The following is a 17,627-nucleotide window of genomic DNA, read 5'->3' as shown; positions in this document are numbered from 1 at the left end:
TCCCAGCACGTTGGAAGGCCGAAGTGGGTGGATCACCTGAGGTCAGCAGTTCAAGGCCAGCCTGGGCAACATGGTGAAACCCTGTCTCTACTAAAAATACAAACAAGTTATCCAGGCGTGGTGACACACCCCTGTAATCCCAGCTACTTGGGAGGCTGAGGCAGGAGAATTGCTTGAATCCAGGAGGTGGAGGTGGCAGTGAGCAGAGATCGTGTCACACTGCATTCCAGCCTGGGCAACACAGAGAGAGACTCTGTTTCAAAAAAAAAAAAAAAAAAAAAAAAAAATTCTAAAATATCGATAAGAAAAATGTTTTCAGTTTTTAAAGTTCCTGCTATACCTATCTAATTCTCATATAAAATGTGTCACTGAAGTTCATACCAGAAAACAATATAATTGTTTTAAATGAGAATTAGGTATAGCAAGAACTTTAAAATAATATGATAGGGCCCTTCTTGCAAAGGAGGTACATAAATGTAGAAATATGAATTTCCCTTTAAGAAGAGAATAAGCTTTAATTATAGGGGAAAAAAAGAAGCAAACAATTTGCGCCTTAAATGTCTGTTCATGTACTGGGCCATAAATTGACTTGTTTGTATTGACAAGAAATCTAAAGAAAACAGAAATTTAATATCTAGGCAGCTAAGCAGAATCAACTTACCTGATCAACTTATCTGTTGATTAATCAAGGTTAGGTGAAAGTCACAGTAGGAACTGTACTCAATTATTTATAATAAATGACAAATTTTCTCTGCTTCTTGATATTCATTTTGAAGAGATAAGAACTCTCTTGATGTCAAATTGATTTCCTAGGGAGGATCTTTTTGTTTATTTTTTACGTAAATTTTTTTAAAATCATCCATCCCAAAATGTCAGAGAGGCTCTTATTACTCATCTAAATTATAACTCTTTCCCTCTACATTTGTATTTTTGTTAATTTTATTCAACATGTTGTAGATAATGCATAAAATGATAAATTATTCTTACTTTTTGTTTTGTTTTGAGACAGAGTTTTGCTTTGTTGCCCAGGCTGGAGTGCAGTGATGTAATTTCGGCTCACTGCAGCCTCTGCCTCCCAGGCTCAAGTGATTTTCCTGCCTCCCTAGTAGCTGAGATTACAGACTTGCTCCACCACACGGGGCTAATTTTTATATTTTTTTGTAGAGACAGGGTTTTGCTATGTTGCCCAGGCTGGTCATGAACTCTTGGCCTCAAGCGATTCTCCCACCTCACCCTCCCAATGTGCTGGAATTACGGGCGTGAGCCACTACCCTTGGCCTGTTTATCTTTTTGTGATTGGCTTCTTTTAATTAGCATAATGTCTTCAATGTTTTTCCATGTTATAGCATATGTCAGAATTTTCTTCCTTTTTAAGGCTGAATCATATACCATGGTATTTATATACCACATTTTGTTTGTCCACTTCTCCACTGATGCACATTTGGGTTGCTTCCACTTTGTGGATATTCAGAATAATGCTGCTATGAACATGAGTATGCAAGAGATTTTTAGTACAGGCATACCTCATGTGTGTTACTTTATTGTGCTTTACTGATACTGCATTTTTTATAATGTGGAGGTTTGTGGGAACCTTGCATTAAGCAAGTCTGTCAGTGCCATTTTTCCAGTGGCACATGTTCATTTCTTGTCTCTGCATCACATTTTAATAATTCTCGCAATATTTCAAACTTTTTTATTTTATCATTATTGTATCTGTTATGACAATCTTTAATCGGCGATCTTTGATGTCACTATTGTAATTGTTTTGGAGTGTCATGAACTGCACCCATATAAGATGGGGCAAACCAATTAGATAAATGTTATATATGTTCTGACTATTCCACTGACCGATCCTGTCTCTCTCCCTCTCCTTGTGCCTCCCTCTACCTTGAGATGCCACAGTGTTGAAATTAGGCCAATTAATAATCCTATAATGGCCACTTAGTGAAACAAAATGAAATAAAGAGTCTTGCATATCTCAGTTTAAATCAAAAGCTAGAAATAATTAAGCTTAGTGAGGAAGGCATGTTGAAAGCTGAGATAGGTTGAAAGCTAGGCCTCTTGTGCCAAACAGTTAGCCAAATTGTGAATGCAAAGGAAAGGTGCTTGATGGAAATTATAAGTGCTACTCCAGTGAACACACAAATGATAAAAAAAGAAACAGCTTTATTGCTGATATGAAGAAAGTTTGAGTGGTCTGGATAGAAGATCAAACCAGCCACAGCATTCCCCTAAATGAAAGACTAATCCAGAATAAGGTCCTAACTCTTTTCAATTATATGAAGTCTGAGAGAGGTGAGAAAGCTTCAGAAGAAAAGTTTGAACCTAGCAGATGTTGGTTCATGAGGTTTAAAGAAAGAAGCAGTCTCTGTAATATAAAAGTTCAGGGTGAAGCAATAAATGCTAACAGAGGAGCTGCAGCAAGTTATTTAGAAGATCTAGCTAAGATTATTGATGAGGTACCTACACTAAACAAAGATTTTCAATGTAGACCAACAGCCTTATGTTGGAAGAAGATGCCATCTGAGACTTTCATAGCTAGAGAGAAGTCAATGTCTGGCTTCAAAACTTCAAAGGACAGGCTGACTCTCTTGTTAGGAGACAGTTGGAGGTTTGTGGGAACCTTGGATCGAGCAAGTCTATCAGTATCTGTGCTGGTGACTTTGTGTTAAAGCCAGCCCTCATTTACCATGCCAAAATTTTAGGTCCCTTAATAATTATGCTAAATGTACTCCACTTGTGCTCTATAAATAGAACAACAAAGCCTGAATCTCAGTACATTTGTCTTTAGTATGGTTTACTGAATATTTTAAGCCCACTGTTGAGATCTACTGCTTTAAAAAAGAAAGATTCCTTTAAACTTATTTCTGCTCATTGACCACACACCTGGTCACCCAAGAGCTCTTATGGAAATATTACAAGGAGATGAATGTTGTTTTCATGCCTGCTAACACAACATCCATTCTGCAGCCCCAGCCCATGGATCAAGAAATAACTTTAAATTTCAACTCTTTTTTTTTTTTTTTTTTTGAGACGAAGTCTTGCTTTGTCGCCCAGGCTGAAGTGCAGTGGCGCTATCTCGGCTCACTGCAAGCTCCACCTCCTGAGTTCATGCCATTTTCCCGCCTCAGCCTCCCAAGTAGCTGGGATTACAGGCGCCTGCCACCATGCCCGGCTAATTTTTTTTTTTTGTATTTTTTAGTAGAGACGGGGTTTCACCATGTTAGCCAGGATGGTCTCGATCTCCTGACCTCATGATCCACCCACCTCGGCCTCCCAAAGTGCTGGGATTACAGGCGTGAGCCACCGCACCTGGCCTTCAACTCTTATTATTTAAGAAATACATTTGGTATGACTTTAGCTGCTGTAGGTAGTGATTCCTCTGATGGATCTGGACAAAGTAAACTGAAAACTTTCTGGAAAGGATTCACCATTCTAGATGCCATTAAGAACATTCATGATTCATGGGAGGAGGTCAAAATGCAACATTAATGAGAGTTTTAGAGACGCTGATCCCAACTTTCATGGATGACTTTGAGGGGTTCAAGACTTCAGTGGAGGAAGTCACTGTAGAAGGTGCTGGAAATAGCAAGACATCTAGGATTAAAACTGGAGCTTGAAGGGTGTGACTGAATCTCATTAAAAAACTTGATTAGATGAGGAGGTGCTTCTTATGGATGAATAAAGAAAATGGTTCATTGAAATGGAATCTACTGGTGAAGATAGACCATTATAGAAATGACAACAAAGGATTTAGAATATGACATAAACCTAGTTGATAAAACAGTGGCAGAGTTTGAGAGGATTGACTCCAGTTTTGAAAGTAGTTCTACTGTGGGTAAAATGCTATCAAATAGCATCACATGCTACAGAGAAATCTCTTGTGAAACGAAGAGTTAATCAATGTGGCAAACTTCATCATTGTCTTATTTTAAGACATAGCCCCAGCCACCTTAACCTTCAGCAACCACCATTCTGATCAGTTAGCAACCATCAACATTGAGAGAAGACCCTTCACCAGCACATAGATTACAACTCACTGAAGGCTCAGATGGTTGGTAGCGTTTTTTAGCAATAAATTATTTTAATTAAGTTATGTACGTTGTTTTTTAGATGTAATGCTATTGAACACTTAATACACTTAATAGTGTCAGCATAACTACTATATGCATTAGGAAACCAAACTATTTGTGTGACTAGCTTTATTGCCATATTCACTTTATTGTAGTGGACTGGAACCAAACTTTCAATGTCTCCAAGGTATTCCTGCCTTTAAAGAAAAAATATTCTCCAAATTATCCTAATGTGCAGCCAAGAGAGAGAACCACTAATAGTGTTTCTAAACTTAGAAGACAGTCCTATGTTAGAAATTTAATATAAACCTTAATGTGAAGTTTTAAGAAATAGTATATGGCATCTATACATTACTTTAGAAAAAGGTAGACATATTGCACCTATTTTCTATTTTGAAGTTGAGTTTTTTTTTGGTCTTGAATTTAAGGTGTTACTGTGGCCGACTGATTGGAGACCATGCTGGGATAGATTATTCCTGGACCATCTCAGCTGCCAAGGGTAAAGAAAGTGAACAATGGTCTGTTGAAAAGCACACAACGAAAAGCCCAACAGATACTTTTGGCACGATTAATTTCCAAGATGGAGAGCACACCCATCATGCCAAGGTTTGCTAGTAACCCAAATTGTTTTGCTGGTTTCTTTCTTTTTTTTTTTTTTTGAGACGGGGTTTTGCTCTTGTTGCCCAGGCTGGAGTGCAATGGCACAATCTCGGCGCACTGCAACCTCTGCCTCCCGGGTTCAAGTGATTCTCCTGCCTCAACCTCCTGAGTAGCTGGGACTACAGGCATGGGCCACCACTCCTGGCTAATTTTGTATTTTTAGTAGAGACGGGGTTTCTACTAACAGGTTTCTGCCTGTTTGAAGTATTTGTGCCTTCACATTTTTCAATAGCTGCACCGTTCCTGATGTTCAGAAATTTTAATATTTTAATTTTGGAATAAAGGAATTATGTATCAAGAAGTTCAGGCTGGGCACGTTGGCTCACACCTGTAACCCCAGAACTCTGGGAGGCCAAGGCAGGTGGATCACCTGAGGTCAGGAGTTTGAGACCAGCCTGGCCAACATGGCGAAACCCCATCTCTACTAAAAAATACAAAATTTAGCTGGTGTGGTGGCACAGGCCTGTAATCCCAGCTACTTGGGAGGCTGAGGCTGGAGAATCACTTGAACCTGGGAGGCAGAGGTTGCAGTGAGCCAAGATTGCACCACTGCACTCCAGCCTGGGCGACAGCATAAGACTTCATCTCAAAAAGAAAAAAAAAAAGAAGTTCAAAGATGAATTGGAAATTGTTTTAAATTACTGTCATGTTCTGGAGGATCATGTGTTAACTCCTATTTGCATGTATGGAGATCTTTGCCTGTGGTTTTGTTTCATAATTCATGGTTTCTTATTGTCCTTACTTCTTCCTATAAATCCGGCTTATTCTTGCTGTTGGTTCGCGTAAGTTTGAGGGAGGCAAATTCATCTCAATATCCTTTGAGTGATCTGCATTTGCTGGAAAAAGCCAGCCAGCTGTGCAATACAATATTAGGTAAAATAAAAAATGATTCTGGGGCTACCTGCTGGCTTTGATTTCCCTCATCTTTTCTTTTGCTTACATTGACGATTAAAGAGATGACTGTTTTTGTGAAAAGTATTTGTTTCAGAACAAAAGTGTTTTCAGAGGGATAATGGTTAGAAGGTAAAATTTACAATTTTAATTAGAAGGTAAAATTTACAATAAATTAAATGTCCATGCTCTAGAATCTTAATTTAAATTATGCAAATCTGTGAAATGATTAAGTAAACAGAAAGCCATAGCATTTATGAAAAATCCCATTTCACCTATTTGTTATAGCTTCTGATGAAAAGGTTTGCTGACATAGTGATTTTGGCCAGTTGTTCGAAATATTTCTTTTTCTTTTCTTTTTTTTTTTTCTTTCTTTCTTTCTTTTTCTTTTTTTTTTTGAGACAGAGTCCTGCTCTGTCACCCAGGCTGGAGTGCAGTGGCGTGAGTGGAGTGAATGATCTCAGCTCACTGCAACCTCCGCCTCCTGGGCTCAAGCAATTCTCCTGCCTCAGTCACCTGGGTAGCTGGGATTACAGACGTGTGCCACCATGCCTGGCTAATTTTTTTGTATTTTTAGTAGAGATGGGGTTTCACCATGTTGGCCAGGCTGGTCTTGAACTCCTGACCTCAGGTGTTCCGCCCGCCTCGGCCTCCCGAAGTGCTGGAATTACAGGCGTGAGCCACCGCACCCTGCCTGTTTGAAGTATTTCTGCCTCACCCCAGGTTCTCTGGAGAGCATTGGTGGGCCAGCCTTGAAAACCAGAGGAAGCTTTCCTACAGTGACTTGTAATTCCCAGAAGGAACTTAATGGGAGTGTGGAATCTTTTAAAAGTAAATATTTCCATTACATGAAGATGAACTTTAAAGAGATCCCACATACTTCCTTTTAGATTTTGGCCATTTTAGTTGCCCTGCTGTGTGCTCATTGTTTCTGTGCCTGGCATAACTTTTTTACAATGTTCTATTCACCTACATGTGCTTTTCTTGCAGTATATTAGAACTTCTTATGATACAAAACTGGATCATCTGTTACATTTAATGTTGAAAGAGTGGAAAATGGAACTGCCCAAGCTTGTGATCTCAGTCCATGGGGGCATCCAGAACTTTACTATGCCCTCTAAATTTAAAGAGATTTTCAGCCAAGGTTTGGTTAAAGCTGCAGAGACAACAGGAGCGTGGATAATAACTGAAGGCATCAATACAGGTAAAGCTCCCTCCCTCCGTTTCTCCCACCCTCTCTTCCACCCTCCCTCTCTCCCTCTTTTCTTTTTTCCTTTCTCTTTCTTTTCTTTTCTTTCCCTCCCTCCCTCTCTCCCTCCCTCCTTCCTTCCTTCCTTCCTTCCTCTCTCTCTTCTCTTTTTCTTTTTTCTTTCTAACTGTGAATCAGGTAGTGTGCCACATAATCTCTGCTCTGTAGCATTCCTAGGATATGTGGTGCTGTGAGGAAGAAAGATGAAAATCCTAGTGACTAGAAAATAAACCCAGAAGAATCATAGGTTTTTCCTGGAATGTGTTTTTACCATTGTCAGAATATACTATTTTAATGTAACTTCAGATAAACCTCTGGAAAAGAAAATAGTCTTTCCTGAGCTCCCAACTACAGCAAGGCTAGAAGGGACATCGAATCCATGCAAGTGCGTAGTGTGTGTGGGCCTGGACTTTCACTAAACTCATATAATCATTGTCAGATTCTCAGATTTGGGAAATCAGTGATGTGGGTAAAACTTGCATTGCGTGTTTTGGGCATGAGTAGATACTTTTTTTTTTTTAACTACATGATTGCCAAAACACTCACCGTCTCAATCACTGACTCTTCTACACTTCTTAAAATCTGAAATTCCAGAATTGTATATGGTGGGCTCTGACCTTATTTCTTTGCTTCAGTGTTTGTGAACTGTCTGCACATAAGGACAACCTGGGGAGCTTTTAAAATACAAATGTACAGGCTCTTCCCCAGATGAATTAGAAGCTTTTAGTCCGGAGCTTCTGAAGTATGTCAGCCAGGATTGAGAACTAGTGATTCCATAAACTCTTGTCTCTTACCAGTTTGTTACTAACCTGTGGTTTTCTTTTTCTTTTTCTTTTTTTTTTTTTGAGATGAAGTCTCGCTCTTGTCACCCAGGCTGGAGTGCAATGGTGCAATCTTGGCTCACTGCGACCTCCGCCTCCCAGGTTCAAGCGATTCTCCTGCCTCAGCCTCCCAAGTAGCTGGGATTACAGGTGCCTGTCACCACACCTGGCTAATTTTTGTATTTTTAGTAGAGACCGGGTTTCACCATATTGGCCAGGCTGGCCTCGAACTCCTGACCTCAGGCGATCTGCCCACCTTGGCCTCCCAAAGTGCTGGGATTACAGGCATGAGCCACCGTGTCTGGCCTAACCTGTGGTTTTCTATCTTCCCTTTACTTTTCTCTCTTTTGATTTGGCATGCCCTGCCCAGTGTCTCCTATCAAATTTTGCCCATGTTTTAAGATCTACACGAGATGCCAACGCACTCATCAAACAGCTTCTTGAATATCTCAACTAGAGCTACTCACTTTTGTCTTTTAATTTCTACAGCATTTACTGCCTGTAGCACTTGTAGAATGTTGGTATTTTGCCTTACAGGCTAGGATGAGTCAGTGTGTTAGCTCTCCTTCTGGTTGTGTACTAGAGGCAAGGGCCTGAGCATCTGCCTAAGCATTTAGCACCTTGTACTGACATAACAAAGTTCCTTTTGACTGAAAAGGAATGAAGGAAGTGAATGACTGAAAAAACAAAGTAAAATAAAACCAAGGGATTTGGCCCATCACAAATAGGTAACGCACACTTTATCATACATATTTTATAGAGATTGTTTCACATTCTTGGAAGAAACTGAAGTTGGCAGAGTTCTAAGTCCATTGTATAGTTCTTATTTGATTTCCAGTGAAGTGGGTGGGTAGGGAAGTTTCACATCATTCATTGAAAAGACAGGCTTGGGCAAGGCTTTTTCTTTGAATAACTAACTGCATGTCATGCTTCATTTTACTTAATGCCTTAAAAAGATCACTGAGTTTATGGCCAGTTAACCTAAAGAAACACAAATAGAGTAGTGTGGAGATGATTGAAATACTTCATATAAACAAAAGAAATGGGACATGAGAAATACTTGGATCTCCACTAAACAACAGTCAGGCCAGATGCAGTGGTTCATGCCTATAATCCCAGGCTTTCGGGAAGCTGAGGGCTGGTGAATTGCCTGAGCTCAGGAGTTCGAGACCACCCTGGGCAATGTGGCAAAACCCTATCTCTAAAAAATTGCAGAAATTAGCTGGATGTGGTGGTGTGCACCTGTAGACCCAGCTACTGGGGAGGCTGAGGTGGGAGGTTTACTTGAGCCTGGGAGGTCAAGGCTGCAATGAGCTATGATCATGTCACTCTACCCAGCCTGGGTGGCAAAGCAAGACCCTGTCTTAAAAAAAAAAAAAAAAAGGGCCGGGCGTGGTGGCTCACGCCTGTAATCCCAACACTTTGGGAGCCCGAGGTGGGTGGATCACAAGGTCAGGAGATCGAGACCAACCTGGCCAACACGGTGAAACCCCGTCTCTACTAAAAATACAAAAAATTAGCTGGGTGTGGTGGCGGGCACCTGTAGTCCCAGCTTCTTGGGAGGCTGAGGCAGGAGAATGGCATGAACCCAGGAGGCGGAGGTTGCAGCGAGCCGAGATCGTGCCACTGCACTCCAGCCTGGGCTACGAGCGAGACTCCGTCTCAAAAAAAAAAAAAGAAAACAACAACAACATAAAACAATCAGGCTAACCTGATTCAACCACAGCTCCTCTATGGCCTGGCTACTTAAGGATTAGTCCCTGGACCAGCAGCATCAGCATCAGCTGAGAGCTTGCTGAAAGTGCCTATTTCAGGCCCCACCCCAGACCTGCAGAATCAGAACCTGCATTTTAACAACATCCCCAGATGATTCCCGTGCACATTTAAATTTGAACTCTGCTTATGAGCTCCCGTCTATTCTTGACAGGCTTCTCAACCATAGTTGAATATAATTTCGCATGAATCTTTGACATTTACTTAAATTGAATGCCACAAGCCTTAAGAATCTACTATGTGAAAAGCATTTGGATAGGTGTTAGGAATGAAAGAGGAGTAACACGGACCCTGAATTTAGTGATGGGTTGGGCTGTGACAGACAAAAAGCAACTAGTGAGAAATTGATGCTGAGTGGGTTATAGTTGAGATTCAAAGGAAGTGTTTTGAGAATACAAGGAAGAGGGACATGAATTCTAGTTTCAACTGAGGGCACCTTGGAAGTCTTGGGAAGGATATAGCACTTGGCATTGGTGTTGTGGTAAAGGTAGGAAGCGGCATTAGTAAGAAGTGGCAGCTCAGGGTTAGGCACACAGCTAGAGGTGAAGGCATGTGTAGAAAGAAGTGATAAAGCTCCTGGCTGGAGTGTGTGCCATGTGGCAGGGGACAGGGACTGCAAAGGAGACTGGAGCCAGATTGGGTGCCATGCTGAAGTCTTATTCTCTACATAGCAAGGAGCCCTGAAAGGAATTTGAACAGCAGGATGAATAGGGGAATAACATGGTCAAATTGGGTTTTACGGAGAGTCTCAAACAACGATATGTGTTAGGATCACATGTAAGGTGCTTAAAACAACAACAGTGTTGGCACACCATGCCAAACCATGGAATCAGAATCTCTACTGGGGTGGATGGCTCCACACTTGATATTGATGTGTGCCTGTGATCCAGATCCCAGGTTCTAGAGATGGCTCTGGGAGAGGGTCAGAAAATGAGTTGGAAGGGAAGATGCCAGGAACGAGGAAGTGATTTAGCTGCTAAGCCTCAGATCCATGCCATATGCAGGTTATTTTTCCTTCTGTGCTAATGACACATATAAGGTCAGTACCACACATAGGAAGAATAGGAAGAATAAGTCTTACAATGCAGTATTGTGATTTAAAGGTCAGATCAAGCCAATCTCAAAGGCTACTTACTGTATGATTCCAACTACAGTATATGACATTCTGGATAAGGCAAATCTATGGAGACAGTAGAAAGATCAGCAGTTGCCAGGAGCTGAGGGGAGAGAGGGATGAGTAGGCAGAGCACAGAATATTTTCAGGGCAGTGATACTAACATGGTGGATATACATCATTGTATCTTTGTCAAAACTCATAGAATGTACAGCAGCAAGAGTGAACCCTAATGTAAACTGATGTAAACTGTGGACTATGGAGAATAGTGATATTCTATTGTCATGACCCTATAATGTAGGGTCATCAATTGTAACAGATGTACCAGTCTCCTGGGGGATGCTGATAGTCGGGGAGGCTGTGTTTGTGTGGGAGCAGGGCATGGCGTGGGAACTTTCTGTACTTTTCATTCAATTTTGCTGTGAACCCAAAACTACTCTAAAAAATAAAGTCTATTCTTGAAAAAGGTCAAATTGCCTAAATTGGAATCCAATCTCTACAAAATCCAAGCTCTAAATAAATTGTCCAAAGCTCTACAAACCTTGGACAATTTATTTAAACTCCCAGTGCCACAATTTTTTGCCTATAAAGTGGACTAAAAACATTCCTACTTAAAGTGTAAATACATACAAAGGTAGCCAACACTTACTGAAATCTTACTGTAGGCCAGTAAGTGTTGGCTACTGTACTAATTACTAGTATTAATTCCAGAAGGGCGAACATTAACATATTACTCCTCAATGTATTAGCTTTGAAATATTTGTGCATATAAAGCTATTAAATTAGTTTGCCTTAATGAGCAAGGGACATATCTGCAGGATGTTGTGCTGGGACATTGGGTAAGATTAGGGATAAAAAAAACATTCATAATAGGAGAAAATTTTTGCAGTCTACCCATCTGTCAAAGGGCTAATATCCAAACTCTACAAAGAACTTAAACAAATTTACAAGAAGAAATCAAACAACCCCATCAAAAAGTGGGCAAAGTATGAACAGACACTTTTCATTAGAAGACATTTATGCAGCCAACAGACACATGAAAAAATGCTCATCAGCACTGGCCATCAGAGAAATGCAAATCAAAACCACAATGAGATACCATCTCATACCAGTTAGAATGGTGATTATTAAAAAGTCAGGAAACAAGTGCTGGAGAGGACGTGGAGAAATAGGAACACTTTTACACTGTTGGTGGGACTGTAAACTAGTTCAACCATTGTGGAAGACAGTGTGGCGATTCCTCAAGGATCTAGTACTGGAAATACCATTTGACCCAGCAATCCTATTACTGGGTATATACCCAAAGGATTATAAATCATGCTACTATAAAGACACATGCACACGTACGTTTATTGCGGCACTATTCACAATAGCAAAGACTTGGAACCAACCCAAATGTCCATCAGGGATAGATTGGATTAAGAAAATGTGGCACATATACACCATGGAATACTATGCAGCCATAAAAGGGATGAGTTCATGTCCCTTGTAGGGACATAGATGAGCAAACTATCGCAAGGACAGAAAACCAGACACCGCATGTTCTCACTCATAGGTGGGAATTGAACAATGAGAACACTTGGACATAGGGTGGGGAACATCACACACCAGGGCCTGTCAGGGGGTGGGGGGCTGGGGGAGGGCTAACATTAGGAGAAATACCTAAAGGAGGAGTTAATGGGTGCAGCAAACCAACATGGCACATGTATACATATGTAACAAACCCACTCATTGTGCGCATGTACCCTAGAACTTAAAGTATAATAATAATAAGCATTCATAATGTTAGGGCTGGGCTTGCTGAGGAAGGACAGTGCACAGCATTTTGCTTAGGCAAGAGTAGGATCGGATCTGAAGTTGTAGGCAGAAATTGCCCAAAGGGCTCAGAGGAACATTGTTCAGGTAGAGAGAGGTAATGATAAGAGGAAGATGTGTCTAGAAAGAATAGAGGAAGCCAAGGTATCAGAAACTAATTCGACTGTGCCAGCAACTCTCCCTAAGAATAGCCCTTGCATATGCTTGCCTATTTATTTGTCTGTTTCTGGCAGTCTCTTTGTTTTGCACGATTTGTGAATTAAAGTTTGACTTCTAAACTGGTTGTTCATAGGAGTGTCCAAGCATGTTGGGGATGCCTTGAAATCCCATTCCTCTCATTCCTTGAGAAAAATCTGGACAGTTGGAATCCCTCCTTGGGGTGTCATTGAGAACCAGAGAGACCTTATTGGAAAAGATGTAAGTAGACAATCCTTTCATAACAAAAGCAAATGAACACGTGTGCAAATTGCCAGCTTAACACTGTACCTGGATGTCTAATGAATGAACATTACAGATGTAATATATTCACTACCAAATCCTGACTCTCTGCTGCTTCCCTCACCCTGTCTTAGAAGATGACAGTCCCACCCTTGCAGTTGCTCAAGTCAAAAGCCTTGGACTAATCCTGGAATGATCTCTTTGTCTCACACTCAAACTTGATCTATCAGTTCCACTTTAAAAATATATCTAAAATCTGATTTCTTCTTCTCACTGCCCTTACTGTTACTGAGTGAATCCGAGCCACCATTATCTGTTGCCTGAATGATTGCAATAGCCATCTTTACTCTTACCTTTGTCTCCTAACAGCATAGTCTCAACATAGTAGCCAGAATGATTCTTTAAAAATATACAAATCAGATCATGCCATTCCTCTGTGTAAAACACTTCAAGGACTTCTGTCTCACTTAAGGTAGTAGCCAAGGTTCTTGAAGTGGTTTGCCCGTAGTGAAACAAGGGACATTCTTAATTTGGCCCTCCTAGTTCTCATCTGTTATCTTGTATTACTCTGCTTCATTCCTTCTTGTGTATTGATTCTTTGTTCTTATGTATTCTTTCAAAGGGAACGGACTTGTCTCAGTCTCTTTGTAAGACTAATATAATTTTTTGGTAAAATATTAGATATAAGAAAATGTTCTAAAGAAGAAAGATGACTACTGTTAATATTTCTGTCAGGATCATTTCAGAATTTTTTCTATGTATGTGTGTATATGTACAGCAAAAAAAGTGTGTATTTTAAAATAGTAACAGAACTGATTGCTATAAATGTGCTTTTTTTCAGCTTACCTATTTGCCGTAGTTATTTCTCCATGTCGATTAATACAGACATGATTATGGGTTGTTTAAAATTTTTTTTTTTTCCTGAGACGGAGTCTCGCTCTCTTGCCCAGGCTGGTGTGTAGTGGCGCAGTCTCGGCTCACTGCAATCTCCACCTCCTGGGTTCAAGCAATTCTCTTGCCTTAGCCTCCCAAGTAGCTGGGATTACAGGCACCCACCACCAGGCCCGGCAAATTTTTGTATTTTTAGTAGAGACAGGGTTTCACCATGTTGGCTAGGCTGGTCTCAAACTCCTGACCTCAGATGATCTGCCTGCCTCGGCTTCCCAAAGTGCTGGGATTACAGGCGTGAGCCACTGCACCCAGCCTGTTTTAACTTTGATTTTGGAAAACTTGCAACATATTAGGCAGTAGAGAAGTTAGAAAAATGAACTCTTTTCTATGTACCTATCTCCAGCTTCAACAGTTACCAGCTCATAGCCAATTTTGTTTCGCCTCTTCCCTTATCCATTCAGCCGACACCCTCCGTTATTTTGAAGCAAATTTGAGACATCAAATAATTTCATCTATAAATATTTTAGTAGTTCTTTCTAAAATATATGGACAATGAAAATATATAATCACAATGAAGTTATTATATCTAAAAAATTACCAGGAATTTCTGAGTATCACTGACTATCCAGTCTAGTCAAGTTTTTCATTGCCTCATAATGTTTTTTTCAAAAACAGGATTTCTTAAGTCTTCATTATTTAGTGATTTGATTTCATTATCCAAAAAAGTTTCATATATTGTGATGTGTTGTTATATCTCTTGACTTGCTTTTATTTTTGTCACTTTTAATCTATGGATTTTACCTCCATCTCATTTTTTTATGTGTGTGTAATTTATTTATTGAGGAAACTGGGTCATTTGTTCTGAAGAGTTTCCTCCAGCTTGGATTTTCCAGATTTAATCTTTTGTAGTGGTGTTTAGCATGTTTCTTTGCTTCTTTTCTGTAAATTGGTAGTTTGATTGAGAGGTATGATCAGGTTCAGGTTTTCTGTGTAAGTTTATGCCATAGGAGGAGGTATGTCTTTCCCTTGTAATATATGGGGGTCTCTCTTTTTATAATGTTAGCAGTCGTTGCATAGATTCATTATTTCAACAGAGTTCCAACATGATGACATTTAATTATAATGTCCTTTGTTTATTAGTTTACATGCTCTATGTACTTAACACTCTAATACTTAAATACTCCATATAGATAAACGTTTTCTCACCAATCACTTGGTTTACCTTGTGGTACAGTTGTATAGGAAGGGCTGAATAAATGCTTGACTCTTTTCTTTTTATTTGCCAGTTTTCAAAATAATGAAAGGTGAATGATGAGTTTTCTTAACTCATAAATGTAAACATCTTTGTCATATTTCAATCCATTAATCAATACAGTTATTATTCTTAATAATGTTCAAATTATCCCATTTTGGCCGGTGGAGTGTTTTCAAGATGTCTCCTCCTCTTTTCATACAATTCCATTGTCTATCATGACTTCCTTGCTTTTTAGTATGAAAAAATATTCCAGGCTCATTGTGTATATTTTTTGTTTCCCAGAGTAAAGGCTGTTTGCTTTTAGTGGGACATAGCTTTTTATTTTTATTTTTTTCCCAGAGATGGAGTCTTGCTGTGTTGCCCAGGCTGGAGTGTGGTGGCACGATCTCAGCTCACTGCAACCTCCGCCTCCTGGGTTCAAGCGATTCTCCTGCCTCAGCCTCCCAAGTAGCTGGGATAACAGGCACCCGCTACCACACCCAGCTAATTTTTTTATTGTTGGTAAAGATGGGGTTTCACCATATTGGCCGGGCTGGTCTCGAATTCATGACCTTGTGATCCACCCACTTCGGCCTCCCAAAGTGCTGGGATTACAGGCGGGAGCCACTGTGCCTGGTCAGTGGGACATAGTATTAGCAGAGCACATCTGGAGGCCAAGGAAACATTTTGATTTTTCATGTCAGCTAGTATCATACTGTACTGTATTGAATCAATGATTCCTCTATTATTGTCCATTTAGGTCATGTTCTGTTTTTCACTTTTGAGGATAATAATAATAATATTGTGATAAGATATGTAAATCTTTGATACTAGCTTGCTTATTTCCCTAGAATTAATTCTCAAAGTGGAATGCTTGGACCAGTCTGTATAACTGTTTAAAATGTGACACATTGCCTCTGGAAGGGTGGTAACAATTCACATTCTTGGCTGGGCATGGTGGCTCATGCCTATAACCCCAGTACTTTGGGAGGCCGAGGCCGAGGCTGGCGGATTGCTTGAGCTCACGAGTTTGAGACTAGCCTGAGGAACATGGTGAAACCCTTGTCTACAAAAAAAAAAACAAAAACAAAAAAACAAAAATTAGCTGGGCATGGTGGTGCGCGCCTATAGTCTCAGCTACTTGGGGGGCTGAGGTGGAAGGATTGCTTGAACCTGGGAAGTTGAGGTTGTGGTGAGCTGTGATTGCACCACTGCACTCCAGCCTGGGCAACAGAGTGAGACCCTGTCTCAAACAAACAAACCAAACAACAACAAAAACAAAAATAGCCAGCATGGCAGCATGTGCCTGTGATCTTAGCTACTCAGGAGGCTGAGGTGGGAGGATCGCTTGAGCCCGGGAGGCAGAGGTTGCAGTGATCCCAGATGGGCACTACTGTACTCCAGCCTGGGTGACAGAATTAGACCTTGTCTAAAAGAAAAAAACAAAACAAACAAACAAACAAAAAAACCCCAAAACAAAACAATTCATATTATTTTCAATGGGGTATGTGGATGCCCATTGAGTTCTGAGTATTCTGTTTTTTTTTCACGCTATACCCTTCTGTTAAGATATAAAATAATACCTAATTTTTCTTATTTACATTTCCCTGATTGCTAGTGAGGTTCAACATCTCTTCATCTGGTTTTTGTACATTTTCAAGCAGGGATTTTAGACTTCTTAACCTTCAAGTTTTTTTTGTTTTGTTTTGTTTTTTTAAGATAAAATTTGCTCTGTTGCCAAGGCTGAAGTACAATGGCATGATCATAGCTCACTGCAGTCTTGAACTCTTGGGCTCAAGTGATCCTCCCATGTCAGCCTCCAGAGTAGTTGGTACTACATGCATGCACCGCCACACCCAACTAATTCTTAAAAATTTTTTTCTTTTAGAGATGGGGCCTTGCTGTGTTGCTCAGACTGGTCTTGAACCCTTGGCCTCAAGTGATCTTCCTGCCTTGGCCTCCCAAAGTGTTGGGATTATAGGAATGAGCCTCTCTCTGTGCCTAGCCTTGAAAGATCCTATAATTCAGCCTAGTAACAATTTTGTTTGTCAAGTATGCTGCATTTCTCATAGTTTTTATTTTATATTATTTCTTATCTTTTTAAAATAAATACAAAATATGTATTAAATCTCTCAATTATTTTCCTTTTGGTTTCTTGCCTCAGTGTCATGCTTCGAAATTATAAAGGTAACATTTAAAGCCTAATGTTTATAAAGTTCATAGTGCCTTTTGCATCCATTATTTCTTTGAAGCCTCACAACAACCCTCTGAATAAAAATTATCAGTATCATCATCCTTACTTATACCTGAGGAAAATAAGCCTGAGAAAGAAAGCAAGAATTACTCAGAGTTAAGGTTAGTAAGTAGAAGAGCCTTGACTTAAACTTGGGCTTTCTTACTCTAAATATTGTGCTTTTGCCTCTAAAAGCAAATACGAAGTGGAGCAGCTTAAGAAAATGTCCATTAATGTAATAAAGATTTTGATGTTTTATAATGAATGAAATGCTGTTTGGCTGGTTGGCTGTTCCACTGTTTTATTTATTTATTTATTTTTGAGACGGGGTCTCACTATGTCGCCCAGGCTGGAGTGCAGTGGCGAGATCTTGGCTCACTGCAACCTCCACCTCCCAGGTTCAAGTGATTCTTGTGCTTCAGCCTTCTGAGTAGC

General features: G+C 40.1%; 1 protein-coding gene across 8 annotated transcripts in view; it reads left to right on the top strand.

The window, feature by feature from the left end:
* TRPM6 (transient receptor potential cation channel subfamily M member 6) overlaps nucleotides 1–17,627 on the top strand; it is a 163,738-nt gene that overhangs the window by 41,089 nt on the left and 105,022 nt on the right. For all 8 annotated transcript variants that reach the window (XM_016960963.4, XM_009456736.5, XM_063787774.1 and 5 more), the window contains exons 4-6: nucleotides 4,502–4,679; nucleotides 6,615–6,828; nucleotides 12,689–12,813. In XM_016960963.4, the coding sequence (XP_016816452.2) occupies nucleotides 4,502–4,679; nucleotides 6,615–6,828; nucleotides 12,689–12,813 (517 nt within the window). The remainder of the gene's footprint in view (nucleotides 1–4,501; nucleotides 4,680–6,614; nucleotides 6,829–12,688; nucleotides 12,814–17,627) is intronic.

The sequence above is a fragment of the Pan troglodytes genome, chromosome 11, assembly GCF_028858775.2.
Source record: "Pan troglodytes isolate AG18354 chromosome 11, NHGRI_mPanTro3-v2.0_pri, whole genome shotgun sequence".
Lineage (NCBI taxonomy): Eukaryota > Metazoa > Chordata > Mammalia > Primates > Hominidae > Pan > Pan troglodytes.
This window is presented reverse-complemented; position numbering and strand designations above follow the sequence as displayed.